Source organism: Osmia lignaria, chromosome 14 (assembly GCF_051020975.1).
Source record: "Osmia lignaria lignaria isolate PbOS001 chromosome 14, iyOsmLign1, whole genome shotgun sequence".
Lineage (NCBI taxonomy): Eukaryota > Metazoa > Arthropoda > Insecta > Hymenoptera > Megachilidae > Osmia > Osmia lignaria.
The window spans coordinates 12,649,983-12,671,593 of NC_135045.1; the positions used below are offsets into that span (position 1 = coordinate 12,649,983).

Consider the following 21,611-nt stretch of genomic DNA (forward strand, 5'->3'; position numbering starts at 1 on the left):
ACATGTACAACTCTCAAACAAATCAGACTTTCTGACATCCACGGGGAAAATGACAATGGAGCGAGAGTATCCTATACGTATCCTATCACTTGCGTATAAACTCTTAGGCGGAAAAATTTCAATTAAAATTAACTTTGTTATTGCTACTTTTCAGTCATATATTAAATTTTATAATATTTAATAATAAAAAGTTATATTATCTTTTTTGTAAATTATTTCAAATATTGATATCGTCAAAACTATGATTTTGATCATTTTTGCTTTCCCTATGTTACCATTTTCCCTGTGGAAACCTGATCTGATCGTGAATGTACATTTTCACTATAGCATTTAACGTTTATTTGAAAAATATTTAGTAACATAATATTTATGAGCACATAATCTTCATTTCGGGTCATTTACATTCAGCCACTTAGAACAAGTAAGGTTAAAGTTGCATGAAGATAGAGTGTGGAAGAAAGAGAGAGAAACTAATTCCAACATTTAAGGCACGAAGGGTTAAATCACATAATACACGCGTTCAATTCCGGCAATGACTGTCTACCCTTCCCAGTTACATTTATCAAGCAGACAGTTAACAATCTAACAGCATTCAGAGAGGAGCAGGCGCACAAGACTATTCGAAACATTTATAACAGTGCATGTTGATATATCTATGAAAGCAACTTGTAACTAGGTTACACTGTTTTCTCCGTGGAGCTGTAACTCTAGGAAACGTTAGATTCTATTCTGGCGTTTACTGTGTTGTATCAACAGCTTTGATCCAAGAAAATCCTACTGACAAATAATTGCACAGAATGTGTTTGTAATGTGATAGGACGGTCTGCTGGTGGGTAACCAAGAGTAAAATAAATAAAATAAATAAAATAAATAAGGAAGGTTCGATAAATCTGTTATGTTCAAACTCGAGTTTACTGTTTTAACAGATTTTTGCCTTCCATTTATTATGTGATAAAATATTCAATTTTGTTTACTGTTGCTCTTTTTCATTACAATTAAATGTTATTTAACTTTATTAGAGTAAATTTCAATTTTTAAACCAAATTTATCAACTAAGGAGGCTCTCAAAGGTTTGACAGCCCCAGGCTGCAGAAATCATAATTTAGAGGTTTTTACAAAATTTAAATTGAAAAATAGAACTAATTAAATAGGAATAAAAGAAAATAATATTAAAATTTGCAATGCAATGAAGTTATTTCAGTATAATTTTTTTTAATAAAAAATACTATGATGTATTTAGAACAATGTATGGAAGTATGCCGGTGCTTGTTTCTAGCTCTGAAACTGCCCTAATTAGCTGTGTTGTAAAAATGAAATACTCCACATATTTGTTCATTAATTTTCTCATTGCCATGTTTATAATTTACTTCAATTATTTCATTGCGCTGCTCTTAACAGGCGGAAAGAAATATGCCATTTTCCTCGTCTTCATTTTTAATTTAATAATACATAGAAATAATAAATAATTTCTGAACTTATCGCTGGAGTGATGCAAGAAAACAAAACGTTAAAATATCATAAAATCTTTTCTCAAACTTCAAATAAATATTCCGGAATAAGGCTGGAAGAATATTCAGGTCCCTGTGTTGGCAGATTCCATCCACGTCAGAGCAAAATGCTGCCTGCGAGAAAATAACGAGCGCGTATCGGGCTTGGCATCTAAACGGGTCGAATTTGCCCGACCGCTTTCAAACTCGGGTAATTACTTCGGCTGATCGAACGTTTATGAACGAGCCGTATGTAAAACGCAATCACGCCTCTGCGAGATTTCTACGATTGGATGGCGAACAAACGAACAATCCACTGAATTTTGCCGTAGCTTGAGATTTTGAAATTATCTATCCGCCCCAGGATAATATAAAATATAATTAGGAACAATCGTTGGGGAAGCTTCACTCGAATTTCTGAGGTTTTTCTATTTATTTCCTGAATGATAGTTGTGGAAAGCAGTGGTGAGAAGATTGATGTGATTAATCATTCAATATTTAAACATATTTAAATTGAAGTATGAAAGTTATTGTAAATTATGAGTATAAAGACCTATTTAAAAAAAATATATATTATGTAATTAGATCATATAATTACAATATTAAATGCTTTTAGCCGAATACAAATTGAAACGAGAACAGAGAACGTTTCGTCGTTAATTTAAATCATTAATGATGAATTGAATTGAATTAGAAATACACTTTATATTTACAGTCCAATATGTATTAAATTCTGAATGAATTACGCCCATTGGAAAACAAGTTCAATTTTAACGTAAGAATTAAAGTGACGAAAATAGATAAATAATTGATTCAACGACAGTATCAACATGAGATTTGCATTAATTTGCTATAAATTTGATTTCAAAGGATGCATGTGATTTCCTTGTTCAACAATCGTATCGAATTTAACAGATAATTCAATTGTGGTCTATACCGCCCGATGAATTTGTATGTAAATGATGTTCATTAATCAAATGTCATTGTATTAGATCGAACAGTGAAACAAACTGGGGCATACAACATAATGATGTGGAATCAATTGGCGAATCAATAGTTACACTGACTTGTTGAAAACTTCTTAAATTGCATAAAGCATGCTTTCGACAATGTTCTTTATATCAAGTTTTCAAACTTTTTGAAACTTAGAGGTGTATATGTACCAATACTGATCTCTCAGAAACTGATATATTTTTGTTCAAGACTGATGGTTCAAATACCACAACCCTTTCTTCATTCCCGATTCATTTTTACATTAGATGTTAAGAAATTTTAAGATTTCACGATTTTAGGATTTTAGAACCTGCTAATTTTAGTCTTCAAATTTTAGAATTTTAGACAAACTTATTTAGACCTCCGACTATACACTTATATTAATTGTAAAAATTTGTAAAAGTTGTAAATAACATGAGTATTACAAATTCTTAGAACTTTCAAAATTTTTGGCATATATTCAAAACAATTATTCAATATAATACAATTAGATTTCTTTATTTTTGCAAATATAAAAGATGTACATATGTATATGTATCACTTCATCATTATTACGATACGATAATATTGCATTTTGCACATACAAAATATATTAATATGACAATCATAGAGATCATTTGTATACTCGAATAATTACTAATAAAAAAGAATTCTAATTAACTTTGATATTACATTTGTTCGTAAGCTAACAAGTGGAAGATTTAAATTGAAAAATAAAATCATTGCATTCAGAATAATCATAATTATAGCGTGTCGTACACTCGCGATCAAATGTGTCTCCCCTTGGGAAAATGGCGAGAAAGGGAAAGGAAGAATTCACAAAATCAAAATTTTGACAATATTAATATTAAAAATAATTAAGAGAAAAGTAATATAACTTTTTATTATTAAATTTTATAAAATGTAGTGTATAACTGAGAAATATGTATAATAAATAAATATTAATTCAGATTTCTCGGCGTAAACGTTCACACCCAAGCGACAGTCAGTGAGGTTCCTTCCCTAGATCGCCAGTTCCAATGGGGAAGTTTATGAGGAAGGGCGAGAACCCGAGACATCACCGTTTTTCCTAGGGAAGCCTGATTTGATCGCGAATGTACATTTGTACATAATTAGAACAGTTAATGTAACAAATTAATTTTCAAATTCAAGCTTTCAATTTTCTACATAATGTCGTTGGTGTAATAGTAATAATACTCTTCAATTTTGTCCTCTACTTTTTCTTTTTCAAATGATTTATTTAAATTACATTTTAAATTACTATTGCAACAGCTAACGTGTTAATGTTATTTCCGAACTATGCGTTATGTTACATTATTCCATAGAAGCATGTTGTTTAATTAAACTGTAATTAACCGAAACATTCCATTGAAACCGATGCAGATAGCAACGCAGCTTGTATAATATTATATTTTGCAAATATCTTGTGTAACCCACGCGATACTCAGTGACTTATGTTAAACCGGAAACGTTCTTCCCAGTGCAACGATTGAAATGTTTCGTAACAGTTCTATAGCGTATGCAGCTCCCACAAATATGCAGTACTTCACTAGAGTATGCAGTAACCAAACGAAACAAGACAAAGCTCCCAAAATCCGCTTCTATTTACTGTATCATATACCGTAGTTTCCCTATAAATTTCCGTAAAATACATGCAATACGATTCGAAAGTCTTAAGATATTTGTTATTTTGAACAGAACTTGGTAACTTTATATCTATGTCACGGTGAACGCATGAATACATTGACTTTTCAAATTAGTATTTCAAATGCACTGTTGGACAAAAATATAAGACATCCTAAAAATTACCCCGAATTACTTCCATCTGTAATCTTATGAAATTCTTATAAAATATGAAACATGCTTATTTTTTAAGCTTCCATCATACCGATAGGAATTATTTTCAGTATTCAAATTCGAAGAGCTATCAAAGAGTGTAGAGATTTTAATTTATTTATTTTTTATCTGGAGCCATAATTTGGAGTCACTCTTAGTTAAATTTCATTTAAGATCTTCAATAACGTGACTCTCTTAATATAATAGAAACTCAATGTTCGAAGTTTCAGATACTTTTCAAATGTCCAAAGAAAATTGAACGATAACGTGATAATCGAAATTGATTCGATTGGTGAAGATTGAAGGTTTAACAGGTAGTTCAGTTTGATTCGATGTCGAAAGATTGTTCGAACAGGCAACTCACGAACAATGTCTCACTAGGTGTACCGCTTCGTTCGCCAAGGGATCAGCTTGCTTCGAGGATCATGTCGACATCGATCACTCGTCCCGTTTGTTACCTTATATAGGGTATCAGAATTGCACGTAAGATTATCTGGAAACTGGCCGACACATAGCCAGTCAGTTGGAAAGGTAGCATTTCGGCTACGTGCAACCTCCAACTTGGGAAACGTATTATTATTCGTGATAGCGAACCAGTATTGAACGGGCACGAGAGTTTCAGCCTGCGTGGATTTAGGTAGAGCACAAGTCTGCGCAATTCATTCCCAAAAATGCAAAAGACCAAGGAAACCAAACTGGCAGCTTTGTTTGAAAATGTATAAAATATGTGCTGAATTTGAGAACATTTTTGGTTGGGAAATATAAATCTCCTGTCGCAAATAAAATAAGATGTTTATATCGTATCTATTAGAATAGAAAAAATAAAATAATTGAATATCAAATAAAATTTGATTTTCTTTTTATTCAGTTAAAGATTGTTTGTATTGAATTTCTTCAGGTTTTTTAAAATTATTTTTATATATTCTGTTAGGAGTTTTACATGTTTGTTAATATTAAAATTACTATAGGAACTTATGTTAATATATTAAAAAATATTTCTTCACATGTTTTACATATTGTAGCTATAAAATAAAATATTGAAAAATATTAGATTAAAGTAATTATTTCCTTATAGAAATTAATCAAAATAATTAACACAAGTGTAAACAATTTTTTATGCGGTTTGTCTTAATTTTTCGATTAATTTTTTCACAGCATAATGTTCAATGATAAAATTCTTATTAAAAGGTGATCACATTTACAATTAAAGTGATTTTATCAATTCTTTCGAAACAATTTCTACATTTTTGAAGTATTTTTTTGCTCCGCCTTTGCCAGTTTGATCCAAATTAATGCGATTGCTTGAAGTGTTGTCACGTGAGAAATTTACATAGCAATTAAATGATTCGTCGAATTCAGTATCCGATGTTCAATCGGAACATTAGTTCTCGTATTAATTCCAATTCACCAAGATGCGCTTCTAGTAGGTCTATTCATATTGAACGGCCAATTTGTAGTTAATTGAACGTTCTTGCTATTGTAGTTACACGCGTACAATTCCGTTGTCTATACATATATGTATATATAGTTCTATTTCAAATCCAATGTACTTACATAATAATACGTATATATCATGAATTTGAAGAATATAATAAATAATATTTCGAGGCCCAGTGAAATATAAAGTGGAAGTTTTGCCAAAATTGAAACAATACATAAATTATTTTCCAAACTAAAACTACAACCAGAGCGAGTACGAGCTAAACAATTTTGAAATATAAGGTATATTTTGATTAAAGATTGAAGTTTTTTTATTTCTTATTACCCACTGCATTTGAATATATGACTAATTTTCTAAATAATTTTTGAGATAGCCTTAGAAACATTAATTTTCAAACGATGAATATTTTATAAATATCTGCTGGTGAAAAATAATACCTACCCATTTTTTATATGAGGCTGATTTACAAAATTTTATTAACATTAAAAGAAAATTAACACAACATTAACATTGATGTAATCCTTGAAATGAATATCCTAAATCTGAAAAATTCAATCAGGAATTAATTAAAATTATTGATTAGTTTCTTAATTATCATTCCAATTCTCTTCTTTTATTCAGAGTATTTCTTAACCTAGTTTTATTACCTTCACAACAGGTAACGACTAATCACGATCATTAATAAGATACAATTCTCAAGACAAGTTTAAACCCATCGATCTACTAGCCAACGTTCTTCGTAAGAACAGTGCTTAAGGTCCTCTTTAATTCCTTATTAAGTTAATCCTCGACGAACTCTCCTATTCCATCGTTTCGAATCCTCTTACTCTCCGATCAACAAGAAATTTCCTCTAGACCAATCGACGAGAATAATCTCTCTCAGTTTACGATGTCTTCGTAAGCGTCGATAAGTTTTTCTACGAGATTCCGCGAATCGAATCTTTCCGGTGACTTTGGTCATTTGTTCATTAGTTGAGCACATGAATAACAAAGTATTTGTTGGACAAATTAAACGTACTTTAAGGAAGCTAGCGAAACTAAACAATTAATGTAGTTAATGCAATTAACTGTAAGCTATAAAAATTGTAATTGTGCTCTGAAATAGAAAAAGTCAAAATTGTAAGTTTTACAATTTAAGATAAAAGTTAAATTAAAATTAATTTTTGATATTCTATTAATTGGTTAAAATTTGTATTAGCGTACGTAAAGGGTTAGGACGCCAGTTTAAAGCCAATTTGTTTGGCCAGATTTATCACAGAATTAAATGCTTCTGGGTAGAATCAGTGTATGGAAAAGTAATTTGTACTTGGCAGGGGCGCAGCATTTGCCTAAGTGGCAGTTAACTGTAATCAAATCGTTTAGACAAATGCCTAGGCCGGAGGTTCCTAGGATTAAATAGGGAACGACTATTCGTGGAATCGTATCGGGACAAACCGGCATCCGATTACCATTTGTCTGATAATCACGATACAATGGCTAATTCTGCTCTTCGTGTTTCGAACCGAGCCGGCACGTAGACGCGACCGAAATTGTCTAGGGGTTGCGTAATGGAGTTTTGGATCAGTTGGCACGCATTGTGTCGGCGGTTGTTCTCGTCAACGTCGTCAGACGCGGAAACCGCATTCCCAGTATTCCGTGTATCATTCACTCACAATCAGTGACCCAGCAAATTGAGCGATGATGTTTCGTGTTGTTTGCTTTTGAGATAGATCGGTTGTGAAATTTGTGTTAATAGTGTCATTGGTAGCACGTTAGCTTTTTGCAGGAAAAATAGAAACGGGTACACAGTAGATTCATGGTAATATTCTTCTTGCTAAATTTTTGCAGAAGCCTATTGCCCTCCACGATTCGCGCGTTCCTCGCAAACCGTTTTTCAGCCATGTAATTTGAGTATTCAGTGGTTTTGGAATCATTACGTTGTGCTTATTGTAGGATGCCGGCGGAAAAATTATGGCGTTTTGTCTCGGGAACACTGTCCACTAGAACTCGGCAGTTTTTTTTTTTTTTTTTTTCAATGCTCTTTATTCAATGCCATGTTTACAATATTTACATCACGCAGTAGTGAATAATCTACAGTCCTTAATGGTAACTCTCGCTGTTCGACTGCATGATCGGTTGTCTGACACTGTCAGCCTATTCTGATTGCAACGCTTTGTGGGCATTCCGTATGTCGTGATTTCTTTGGTTTCTTTTTGGTGATACTTGGTTACATTTTCATTTGTGGTTTAGGAGTCTTTCTGATAAAAATAGCGGGTCTTTCGTGTGGAGATCCGAAAAAAAAACTACCTAGAAAGGGGTAAACGCGGTCCTCTACCTTGGAGAGTACTTACTTACATCCTACGTCTATAGAACTCGTCAGTGGGGCTGACGTGGACGGTCCCTGCCCCAAACGCCTGGGTTCTACATATATTCTCAGATCTTATATATGTATCGACAAGGCCCGTAATGGAGCACTTGCGAGAAAGGATGGAGTTACACGCGCGACACCTTGCGGCCATGGCAGGAAAGAGAGGCAGGGGCGCCATGCTCTGCTTATGTGGGGGTTATGACCCCCACATTATCTTCACCTCTTGCCACTGAGTTGTTTCATTTGGCTATTTAATAGGGGCATTTGTTAAGTTTCCGTCTTCCAGAAATTCTTACAGTTACGAATGTAGAAAATTTTCAAATCTCTACTATACATAGAAGAGAACGAGATCCTCCCAGTGATGGGTCACCATTAATCCTAGAAAGACTAAGAATAGACTCGTTCAGCTTGTCAATTAGAGAATATTGAAAATATGTTATTACTCTCATTAGAACAATTTCCAAAAAATTATTTACTTAAAATTAATACTAAAAAAATGATCTTAGTTTGGTAGACTAGTTTAACCCTTTGCATTCGAAAGGCGATTCACTCGTTACTATGGTTAAATCCATAGGGCTTTACAGAAATATTCCAAAAATAGCTAATTATAAAAATTAGAAAAGGTGGTATTGTTCACCTAAAAACTATTTAAGTTACATTCAAAGAAGAAAAAAATTCACCTTACTAGTTAGGTTTAGTTGATCCTCGGACGGTGGACTATGGAGAGAGCCCCAATTTAATTTATTATTGTATTTTATATTGTTTTTCTTTTCGAAATTTTACATTGTTTATCTAAAAATTGCTCTTCTAATATGTGAAACTCTTTCATATAAAAATTGAATATTTAACTTGAGATTAAGATCCTTGTATATATTATATTTTGTAAGTTTGGGTTTGAGTTGACCCAAACTTCGCTGTTCCAGGGTCAAAACAACTTGAATAGAGGCTGAGAGGTGATAATGCTGCGGGGATGTAAAAATATTGAAGAATAGAAATCCTTGATTAAAGTAATCATACGTAGAATCGTGTTCTAGAACTGTTTGTTCTGGGAAGGACTTAATCCTTCATAAATATTTGAGAGATCGGAGACTATGCATATGAGAAAAGGTATATAACAGAGGTGTACCTGAAGTTGACAGAAATTGTCTTGGTTGATATATTGGTGGGAAGATACAACATGTTTTTTAATCTTGAAAATACTGTGTTTGATATTCAACTCGTTTCTCATCTTCCTTGATGTATTGAGTTTAACTTCGTGCTTTTGAAACGTGTACAAAGTAATAACTTTAAGTATAAGTAAAATTCAAGATTTAGTTGAAGTAAACAAATCATCTGTTTGGGGATAAATTTTAAAATGGATTTAATTGCTTAAGCTATTAAGTATGTTTCATTTTTAATATTTTTTTTTGGTAGGATTTAATATTTTCTCCCTAATACAAACATTTAATTATTGTTCCTAATTTTTTATTCACATTAGTTTGCTAGAAGAGTAATTGGTTCACTTTTTTAATTAACAATTTTTTGTGATCAAAAATTTTACTTGTAGAAACATTTAACAATGACAAAATTCTTCTTTCACAATATAGTTAATAGTGTTTAGATTTTGAAGGCACCTAATAAAGTATCATTTGTATGTATTGCTTGCTATTTAAAAAAAAAAATTTGAAAGCCTTATTTCAAATTGTAACATTGTGTAAGTGATATATATTTTTTAACAAATGACTAAATTATATAATACTTTATTGTATGAAAACAGTAGTGAGAAATGTTCCAAATTTAATTACAAATATATAAATTATGGTTTGTAATCTGAATTATTTATTCTCGTCATTAAATATTAGAAATATTAGTCTTGCCACGTATATACGAAATGTTATTATGAATGTAATTTTAATTACATATAATTAAGTAATTTTTTTGTGCGAATCTCTTTTAAAAGTATTACTAGAGCGTAGCAGAAGATTCCATCGATCACTTTGTTAATTTTGCCATCTACACAGATACTCACAAGCGTGTTTGCAGTAAATAGGTCACGTTTGCGTTGAGCAAAACATTTCATTCGATTTTTTTTTGTACTGTACTAAACGAAATTGGTAATTGTAACGTAACCGGTCACGAGCGAAATCGAATGTTCGGATATAGATATTGAAAAGACCTATAACGGAACGTTTTTTCTATGTGAAACTCACGTGAACGTTTATCGAGTATGGTGGAAGTGTTCACGAAGCTTTTAACGGGCCGACACTTCTATAGAAACTGCTTTAAAACAGCGCAAACCATGACGTTGAATGGAGTACTGTCGGAAAAATCTTCTGAAATATAAAAGCAGCGGTACGAGACATGAAATTCTAGCAAATTACGAACTTGTGGTTGCTTTATCGACATTCATGGCCCATTTTTCTAGTAAATAGGAAATAAAAATAATTCAAGTGGTAAAAACTTAATAATGATTAATAAGTTATAATATTCAGTAATTTGTAGGCAACAGGTTGTTAATCAATTTATTGTATATTAGATCTTTAATGATCCTCGTAAGATGTACGTTATCATTACTAACAATAAAAATTTAATTATATTCCTTAGCGACAAAATGAGTGTAAAAAGTAGAAAAAAGTTTCTGAAGTTGGAACACCTGAATATTTCTTAATCTAGACTGAAAATGAAATAATTTTATGATATAGAAAGTGAAATAAACTATGGTCAATGTTTATATCTCACAAATGGACCAATTTTCAGTTTAAGAAACCTATTTTGCTTTTTTCATGTAACACAGATTGCTCTCTTTTGTGGCACATCTTCCCTATTGGGGCTATCGTCTCTAGTAATCATCAATTATAACACTTGATGCTAATTAAAAAGAAATATAATAAATAGTTGTATGTTATTTTAAAATAAGTTAATTTCCAATATTATTCTAATATTATTGACAACTAGTGATTCATTAACACGTGTCATTCTATTAATTTTCATTCAATTTTAACAATTTGTTTAATGCTTACACAATTATAAATTTCCAGTATTTCCAATAATGAACGCGAACATTTATGGTAAAAATCGGTAAAAAACTATGCTTTACGAGGTATCGTTAATACACGATCGAGTGAACGAAAACTTTTCCCCTGTGAAAGCGGTTTAAGCGTACTTGACTGCCGTAAGAACCCTTCATAAAGTGTTGGAAACGATGTGGGGGTGGGGGAGGTTGCAAGTCGTGTAGCCATCACAAAATATCAAAAGTATTACTCTTTTATAAGGAGAAATGCTTTTCCGTGTAGAATCTCGGAAGCAGTCTACCGGCACAAAGAGGAGTACTCTTTTGGAGCAGTGTCAAAAGTTGACGATTATCGCAAATATAAACGCCCTTACTGGGCATCCTTGTACGTATAACTTGGACAGAAGGGAACGTGGCTTCCAGTTCATTCTTAATACCATTGAAAAACGGTCCAACCGTCACAAAGCGAAAAAATGCAAAGGCGCACAGAGGAAAGCTCTTTCAACGAACAGTCAAAAGTACTTTTCCCGTCGCGTGAGCGGACATATCCTCTTAGAAACGGCCGAAATTGTCGCGTCGTTGCAAAAGAGAATCGTTAAATCCGAAGCCTTGAATGCGACGTCGTGCCACGAACAGAGGAACCATTCGTTTAGAAAATGAACGATACGTGGAGAATTCATATCAGCAAATAACGGAAACACAAAATACCATTGCTTCCAAAAACTTCTCGAGCTGATGTGGAAATTTTTAAATTGCTGAATTTTTGGGAGAGCAAAAATGTTCATTTTTACGTTTCAATAGTGATATGAAATATTTCAGTATAAAAATAAAATACTTTATAGCATTATTATTATAATACAGTATAAAAAGATCGAGATGCTGCAAAACTATGGAGGATAATAACTTTTTTAAATAAATGACTTATACTTAACTTTAAAGGATTAATAAGTATGGTAAATTAACAAATTCTCAAATTTTATTAATGGATGCCTTGAAATATGATATATTCACTTTTCTTTGAAAATAAGGCTTAAATTAAAGGAATTTTTACATTTAGCACTTCCATTGCTTGTACCATAAATTTTGTCAAAAAACTCTATGTAAGTACAGTATGTTTCGAGTATGGTGGTTTCGCTGAGGCTTTCCTGTTCCCGAGCTTCTGTGCCCCCCCCCCCCCCCCCCCCCCGTAAACATTTACGCTGTCCAATTTGAATTGATATTTATGCTATTGCACATGTTTCTTAATTATATACGAAGTTTTATAATATTTAATAATTAAAAATTATGTTATTTTCATTTCTAAATCTCTTTTATTACTAATATCTTCAAAATTAGGGTTTTGCGAATTTTTGCTTCCCTTTAACACCATTTTTTCCCAGGGAAGCCAACTTTGCTCGATACTAGCCCTCGCATCAAAAACTTAAACTTTACACCTTACCTTTCCCTATCTCTACACATCCTAAAAGTTTTAAACTAGGTATCCCTTTTTAGCAGTCTGTGTATTATAACGATACCAGTTATTACTATATAAATTTACTTTCATCTTGAGTGGTTACATCTCGGTCGCTTCAATTTATTATAACAACACAAACTATCCATCTAATTTGAATGAACTTTCAAGTGTTACATCAAAGTTAATCAATTCTCATTGAAGACTAATCAATTTTGCGTTCAGACGAACCGATATCTAGGAAGATTCTACATCAAACTCGATCATCTCCTTGGTGAAATATTCAATTCTATGATGTTCTCGAGTAGCCCGAATAGCGGTACTTAAGTGCATTCTACATCGAATTCAATCAATCCTGCATCGCCGTTGCTGTAGAACAGGGAAACAACACTCAGCATAATTCTGTGGCACGAGATATGCCAGTCAATCCATTTCACAGCGATTTATGTGATAATCAGAGGGGACTGTCTAGGGCCATTCTCTGTGTCCCAGGCTTATGATCATGTATGAAAATGGCTGTCGTTGTACCGACGTCTTCCTCTTGTCACCAAGCAACGTGTTGTCACTCTTCTACCATATATTTCAGCAATGTCCAACCGTTTACAGCAATCAGAATTGAGCTCCGAGTAATTGTAAAATGATAAGCCTAATTAGCATAATTAGGATTTTTTAGATGGACCAAATTCTATAGCTAGAAATATCAAGCGTCTGTTTGTTAAGTTTAATATAATTCAGAATATTACAAGACAGTGCGTAATTTCATATTTAATTTCAACTTAATTCAGTTAGAAGGAAATACATAATAAAATAAGGCAGAGTATATTCCACCACTGTCTGAGATTCAGATTCCTTTTATACCTCTGTTTTTTACGAACAACATGATGAATCACTAGTTGCAGTAGCTTTTGCGGAAAGCTCTTCCAGAAGGAAAGTTTCGTAGGTTTAACCCTTTCACTAGAGTAAGCTGACAAAAAAGCATTGCTGCTCTACAAGAGAACAGTATTGTGCACTTTGCAACGAATGGAATTTTTGTATATGTATTACATCTTGTAATTTATTGTTTTTTGTAAGTTGTTTAAATCAGCATAAAAGAACACTAGTAACATTGAAAATCTACTAAAAATACAAATAATTGACTATTCTAAGCATAAAAAATAAAATTCTTGACATTTTTAGAGCTGCAATTATACATATATAAAAATAGCATAACTTCTATTTAGGATTTACCTAAATGATCTGTTCATTTGAATTATATTATTGTAATTTATTTTTTCAAATTCAATTTTTCTAACACTATTTGTTACCTTACTCAAAATAGTATTTTTCTGTTGTCTTCTTTTAATTATTTGGGTATGTCCATTGGCTTAATTAGATGAGAACCAGTCCTCCTCCCAGTCCTGTATGGACTGGTCTCACCATTTTAAGATCCTACAGTTCTGATATTCTAATATTCTAGTTACTCTAATGGGTATCTATAATTTGCGATTATAATGTCGATTATCAATGATCCCCCAGGTATGCAATGTGTTAAAAATGAAAGAATAAAAAGTACAGGTAAACCCCAGAAATTGTTCGCATTATTTGAATTCGTACTATTAGAATACTTGAAATATAAATGTATTCCTGCGAACAATTTCAGGGATTTATTACTCGCACTAATCGAGACCTACCAGTAGCTTAAAAAGGCGTGAAAGTCCTTTACTTCGTGACTTTAGAATCTGAAGCCTCCTCGTCAGGTTCAAAATCTCACAGAACTCTGCAGTGAAAAGTTTGCGCTATACCATCGAAAGAGACATTGTAACAAGAGGCTCTACTTTGCGATAGTTTAACGACATGGATGAATAAACTCTGGTCTAGCTTGTTCAGCTGCAACAACGATCGACTTTCGATCGCATCGAAAGACGATACGCGCCGCCGCGACGTTCAGCCGGCTAACAACTCGAACCTTAATACGGTTCAACGATCTTGTCTAGCGTCGTCAGGAAAATAGAACGTTGTTGCGATGAAAACGATCTTTGCAGAACCATTCGAGCTGTAGTCGCTGGTTAATTCTTCAACATTGTTCACGTGTCGTTTAAAGTATAGCGAGATTGACGATAAAAATGAGGTTTCTTTGCTGTTGTTACCAGTTTCTTTGATTTTCTTCGGCACAGTTGTTCCATGAATTACATAAGCATTGAAAATTTTATTCGGCTTCGTTGGCTGAAGGACAACAAATAGTGTATTGAATTTGCATTTATAGTTACTCACAATATCAATAGTATATTTACGTGTGACGTGAAAATTGTCTGGAGAATGTGGATAAAAATACATATATAGTTAGGAGCAATAACGTAATACACACTTGTAACCTTATGTAGGCAAACATATTTTTTTCCACTTCGTGAGTAAATTGGGTCGTTTTACCATTTTATGCTTTCAAAAAATCTACCATACTTATGAAAGTGTTTACTACATTATACAATTGTATGTTACATCAAATCTTGGAAGTTTTTATTTATAAAAATCCAAATATAAATGGAAGACCAAGTTCAGATTGCTAAATGAAAGTAGAATGAAAAGAAGTTTAAAAAGAAGTGTTTTTGGATCATATCATATATTTTTCCGTTTATTTTCTCGAGAATTTTCCAGAGTTTTATGCGTGATTACATTTGGAAATAAATCTAATGTTTTTCTAACGATAAGTTTTCGAAGATGTATCTGTTAAGAGCTTTTTCAGTTGCATAGCTCGGATTTGTGGTTAATGGTCCATTTAAATCGTGCAAATGGTTTGCAAGAAAAGAACGCCATGAATTATTACAGAGTAAAGAAAAGCCATAAAAGATTCGCAGGAAATGAATGAAATTTCAAAGTACAAATAGGTATACAATTTTTATCAAAGCGATGAACGCTAACCGTAACAGTTAATTGAAAGGATTTCTTTGGAGATCAAACGTTTCTTACATATTAATTTCTTTGTGTAATTATGTACGTTATATAGTATTTTTTATGAATCAATTTCCACCATGGAACAAGGAGTCAACAACGTAATTTAGGATTTACGTTTCTTACTTACATATTATCCACTCTTAGGAAAGACAACGTGTTACATTTTGAGAGAAAAACGAAATTAATATTCTGGATGGTTATTTAGGAAACACAAACTCTTGTGGAACTTCCAACCCTCCTTTTAAAGACCGTAATTATAAACTCGCACAAAGCCCCATTGAAATATCTGCACCATTATCTGGGAGCTCATCATCCTGCTACTGTCTTACTTGTTTCTCTATTGTATTCTTCGTACTGTTACTGATATCGGCAAAACGATATAGATATTTGTCTTCTTTGTCGTTAGATATCTTTACGATATAAACTGTTTCTAAATGCTTCTAAGAATAGAAAATATCCTCTACCATTTGTAAGAAACTAGGAACATTATCTGACTGTGTAATTTCAAACACATAAAAATTTCTTTAGAAATCGATAAATGATTTTAGAACAAAGATATGAATTATTCAAATCGTACAATAATTTTGGACATTAAAAGCGACTTACTTTTTACAAAAAATATTATGGAAACTATGATCCATAATGATATAATGAAAATATGATCAAAAACAGAGCTAATCCAAGTTTATCAAAGATGTTGAACTCAGATTGGAGATTTTTTTTTCATAAAAGTGAAAATGTTCAAATAGTTGGAATATAGTCGAAATAAATTGAAGAGGAATCAATTCTATTATTATTATGTTGGCAATTAAATTTACAATATTATCGTATATTCTGCTTCAAAACCATTAGAATGCCATCGCAAACTAATCTCGAAATTATCACAAATATGAAAACAAAAATTACTTATCGAATAGTTATTTGTTGAATTTTAATAAGAAAACAAATGTAAAGGCCATAAATTTAGCTGTCAACACAGTAATTGCATTGTATTATATTATTTAATGCACCACAGCAATTTTATTCGACAGTAAAATTGGATTAGTAAAAGGTACAGTTGCATGATTTATGTCAATGTTGGACAGTACTTAATGTAATTAATGATTATTGACTGCGAAATACACTTAATAATTGATATTTTACGATCAATTGCAGTTAACAATTAAATTTATTATTCAATTGACGTATAATTGCAATTGATAATTAAAGTGATGTTGGTAGTAGTTATACCTTAAAAAACAGACTGTCTGATTTTGAAATTACTTTTCACATCTTTAATCCTTTCGAAACTATATTCCCGCATTTCTACATTACATTGTCTAATTCGATATTTGAGCTTTTTTCATAAAATTTTATGTACAATGAAAAATTTTGTGGTATAAACGCTTTTGCTTCTAAAATCATACAGTAATTTCCTTGGCATGCTAAACGCTGCGCATTAGACGATCATAATCATTCGTAGAAGCTAAAGGGTTAAGAGCGATTAGGCACGAATGAGACGTATCATTATTCTCACCTTGAATCGCTCTATAAACCCACAAAGTTTCATTCAAATCGCCGAATAAGGATTCGTGATATTCCCCCCGTTAGTATATCATACCTTTGACTTATGAATACAAATAACTAAATTTAAAACACAACCAAAAAGGGTTAAATGCATGAACAGAAGCACATTTCAGATAACTATTATATAATATATGCAAAGACCGTGTATGATGAGAAACGTGAAATCGCATCAATCGGTGGATAACGTTCCGGAAGTTAGTTGCTATCCTCCAGCGGTTGACTGATGTTCGAAAATCGGATCCCGCACGTAACATCCGGATGACGATGTACCCGGCGTCGCAGTTATCAACGGTCGCGGTGGCACATGTCGTACGGACCGCATTTGGCCGATTTCTCGTTCCGTACTCGGTGACACGGTATATTGACTGAGGGTGGATTGTGCGCCCCCCCCCCCCCCCGACTGATTTTCCGCGACTGCGCGAATCTCAGCTCGAGTCGCGGCCTCTATATACCCCACTGTCCCGTTGGTATCGCGTACTGTACCCTCGTGACTCGTTCGGTACCCTTTAGCCGTGCCCGTGGCACACGCACACCGTGCGCTTACTAGCCGTCGACGCCGACGCCGACGCCGACGCCGACGTTCGGCGACGCTGCCGCCGCGTCGACCTCTCTCACGCTGTTGTGCCGTTACACTCGACCGTCTCCTCTCACCCTCTTTCATTCGACCATACAGCCACACTGTGCTCTTCCGGCGAAGATAAAAACATGTCGATGACAGGCGTCGTGCTGGACCCTCTGATACGTCCGTGCCGGTCTGTTTCTCCGCGACCCGTCGCGATATAAAGTATAGAGGATCTTCGTGTGGTTGTTGAATAGTGGCAGAAGAAAAAGTGGAACGACAAATAAAAGAGAACCGTGATTGCAAAGTTTTGAAAAGGTGAAGAAGAACAGAGTGCACTAAAAGATCCACGATTTCCAGTCTCTTCTTCTTTTTCTTTTCTCTCTCATTTTTGGTTGCCCCAGTCAGGTTCGGTTGGTTTTCGGAGTTCTTCTTGTACGGTGATTGTTGTCTGGTGAAAAAGATATTCGAGACTTCAGTGTGTGTTATTGTGCCGACGAGGACCCGGCACCAGCCGGCTACGCTTTATCCATTGGAACGTATCGTTGATGTGATGAACGTGGTTTAATGGTTGATCCGCTAAAACTCTTCTGGGTTATTACCAACAGCACCTACCTAGGTATGTTTCTTTGCTCTTTCTTACGCGAGTGAATCACGCGCGAGAAACTTCCCGAGAGGAGAAACACGGGGATGAAAATTTTGGCGCGAAAAACAATGATCCGTCGGGGATCATTTGACAAGTTTGTCAAAGTTTGCCGTTCGAAACTCGAGAGATATTCGATCTCGGGGAATTTTAGGGGATTGAAACTAGTTTAGCACTTGCCAAGTTACCCGCGAAATTTTGTCGTAATTAAGAAGCATTGATGATCCAGGAAGTGACTGCTCGACTAAATTTTCTTCGATACCACAACAGGTGATAAAACAGTGAACACGGTACGGGAATTAGAGAACCGCGAAACTTTTCACGGTCAATTTCGTTGAAACTCTTTTAACTCTTCGAGTGCTGTGCAGGAACAACCGCCTCCTGCGAAAGTTATTTGCTTGAATATAATTTGCTGAAATTTAATCGTTGTGCATATACAGGATTTATTTATCGTTACAAAGAAAGAAGTGAAAAATTATGAAACATAAAAGCAGATTATCATAGATCACGTTGTCCATTTGCGTTTGCACCCGTCGCTCGACTCGTCGCTCTGTTTTTCCGTGGAATCATCATTTTCTCAATAGTGCTTCAAAAGAGTACACATGCATATACTGCGTATAGGAAAGATTTTGCATCTACCCTAATCCTTCTCTTTCATGTATATCATCCATAAATAAGAGTGAAAAGCAACGTTAATGTAATGGAACCAATTTTTTTTTTTTAATTATCTATTTATGTTTTAATAGAGTGAGCTTGAGAGGCAATTGATGTTTTACCTTCACTAAATTTAATTTGTCAATTCTAATCGACATACATTTAGAAATCTGTTTTCAATAGTAAATGTGTATTCTACAAATTCCTATTGACGTATAAATTTAATGTGAACAGAAATCATCACTGTTTGTGACACGTTTACAGAGTGGACCGTTAAATCATGGCGCAGCTGGGTGAGGGAGATTCTATAGCTAAAAATAAATTGAAGTGATAGAGTGAGATGAATGGACTCAAAATAAGTTGAAATTTCTAAAAAGATGGATTTGAGAATCAATCGAGGGTACGTGTACCTAACCGAATATTTAGTTTTATCTTAATTGTGTCTTGTTGATTTGCTTTCAGTTTTAGAATCATCTGCACTCTATATGAACATTAACACATTGATTAACATGGGGATTACTAATGACTAACATCGTGAATTTATAATCAAATACTCGAAAGAAACTTTTTAATTGCATAATTATTGTAATAATAATATATGGTAGGGAATAGAAGAATTAGAGTGAAAAATAAAACAACTGTATCTTTAATAATTCTTACTGCATTCTGCCATATTTCCATTCTTTTTCAAATAAAAAAGAAAAGACGTAATAATTGTAAGTCTCATCTAGTCAAAATAAAGTCACATTTACGATTCATCTTAAATATAATTCAATAAATAAGTTTCTAAGCAATTTTTAATAATTTTTAAAATTCTATTTGAATAACAGATGATACCCCTTGTCAATCGTCTGGCGTTGAACGGGCTCTGATTATCTGTCTACGTTATATAAATGGATTATCCAGTTAATGAAAGCAATAAATTAAAAATTCAATTATTATGTCCTTAGTAATTTATTGTAATCATAAGGTGCCATATCACACATGTCAACGCGTTTAATAGAAACAATCATAAATGCAAATAAATGTTTTCAACATTAATTACGTCGGGATAAAAGTCATTTTTGGTAACGTTTCACTTTTGCAAAGGCTCGCAATCAAAGGATTAAAACAATTTTCAGGGACGTTGGCGCGGAGCGGCACTGCTCTTCGCGATTTTCCAACAACCTTTACCGGCCTAAATATATATGTTCCGAGCGTGAGAATGACAGAGGAAAGGGTGAAATTTCGATACAGTGGCAGCATCGAGTGACGATCAAATTCTCGTTACGTCGTCGCTCCGGCAAACACCGGAGGCGTTTTGGCGAACGTTGCTCAGTACAAGCTGAATCCGTAGTTTCCGCGCGTGTGGCATCGATCGAGGCCGGCGTTATTTTCAAAGGACACAATCTGCACATTGTACGCATACAACGGTGTCCCGAACAGGCACTGGTGTATCCGCACAATTGGGATATCGTTCCATTCAAGCGACGTAAAATCAATTCGGCTTGGTAATTACGAGCAACGCCGTCGGCGAAGATATCGCCAGCGTCGCACAATGAGTCCAGTGAAGATTTCGGGACTAACAGATTTATTAAGTAACTTTCCCACTTGCAAATATGTATATGAATATTACTTTAAAAGCAGCTTATAATCAGTCCAACTCTTAAGACACTTTGTTAGGTGAAACCAGGTCAATGTCGAAATTTAATCTAATACACCATACTACTGTTCTGCAAATCAATTTTAGTCGCATGAATTGAAATTTAATCGTCGATTAGGTGAACTCTGAGCTATTATATTTTGTCACAAGCGTACGGGATTGAAACGGTTAGAGGAAAGGGTGGTAACATGCCCCCCCCCCCCCCCCCCCCCCCTCTCCCTCTGTTTTACATTCCTTCTTGAAATCTGATAATTTCTTAAATCTTAAAATCTTCATAATTTAAACAGCTTAAAACTTTTTTTTTAAATGTAGGTAAACTGTAATAATAAAATTATTTGTAGTAAAAGGTGAAAGTATTATAAGTGTTTGTTATAACATGTACATTACAAAGAAGTGCAAATTATTGGCAAGGGGTAATAATTACTACCATTTATTCTAGCATCTTTAAAATGTATTATTACAGAATAACATTATTGTGTATCGTTGCGTTTTTCGCCAATCCTGAACGTTTATTTTAATCAATTTCTATTGATTGATTGCGAAACAATCATAAACGAATCGCATTAAAAAATGAGTGTGACAACGTTAATATTATACGGTGTGATACACGATTTCGTTCGAACAAAAGACACGACGTTCGACGAGGATTTGCCTGGAGCACGGGGATGAACAGGGATTGGGAGATTTAATTTAACGTCAGGACGATAAAAGTGCGCTCCACGTAAGCGGAATAGTCCGGGATCCGGTTTATCGCGGTGTTCCCGGAATGGCTGAAGGAAACACGTCCTGTTTGAACAAGCAGGATACCTTTCGTTGATTTGAGCGATAAACGAGCTGGCTTTCAGCCGTGGTTTTCGGAAAAATTTGATTAGAACTGTAGTTCGTTTGATAACGCGCTTATTCCTCGTTCGTTGCTGATGGCACATCTTTAATGAGTACCAAACTAAGTAATTATTTTTTAATCAAATTTTTTGTATGCTTAATGTTTTCTGAATTTATGTTATAATTTGGGTGTTTTTTACACTTGTGAATGGTGTTTATTTCTGATAGTAACATGAATTGAACAATTGGATATT

At 33.8% G+C, this 21,611-nt stretch overlaps 1 protein-coding gene across 10 annotated transcripts in view; it reads left to right on the forward strand.

Moving 5' to 3' along the window:
- LOC117609068 (neural-cadherin) overlaps positions 1-21,611 on the forward strand; it is a 325,378-nt gene that overhangs the window by 180,280 nt on the left and 123,487 nt on the right. Inside the window, exon 1 of one of the 10 annotated variants that reach the window (XM_034334928.2) lies at positions 17,515-18,215. The exons of the other annotated variants lie outside the window; for them this stretch is intronic. Within the exon in view, the coding sequence (XP_034190819.2) occupies positions 18,164-18,215 (52 nt within the window). The 5' untranslated portion in view covers positions 17,515-18,163. Of the gene's footprint in view, positions 1-17,514; positions 18,216-21,611 lie in introns of those variants that run through there. 10 annotated transcript variants of the gene reach the window in all.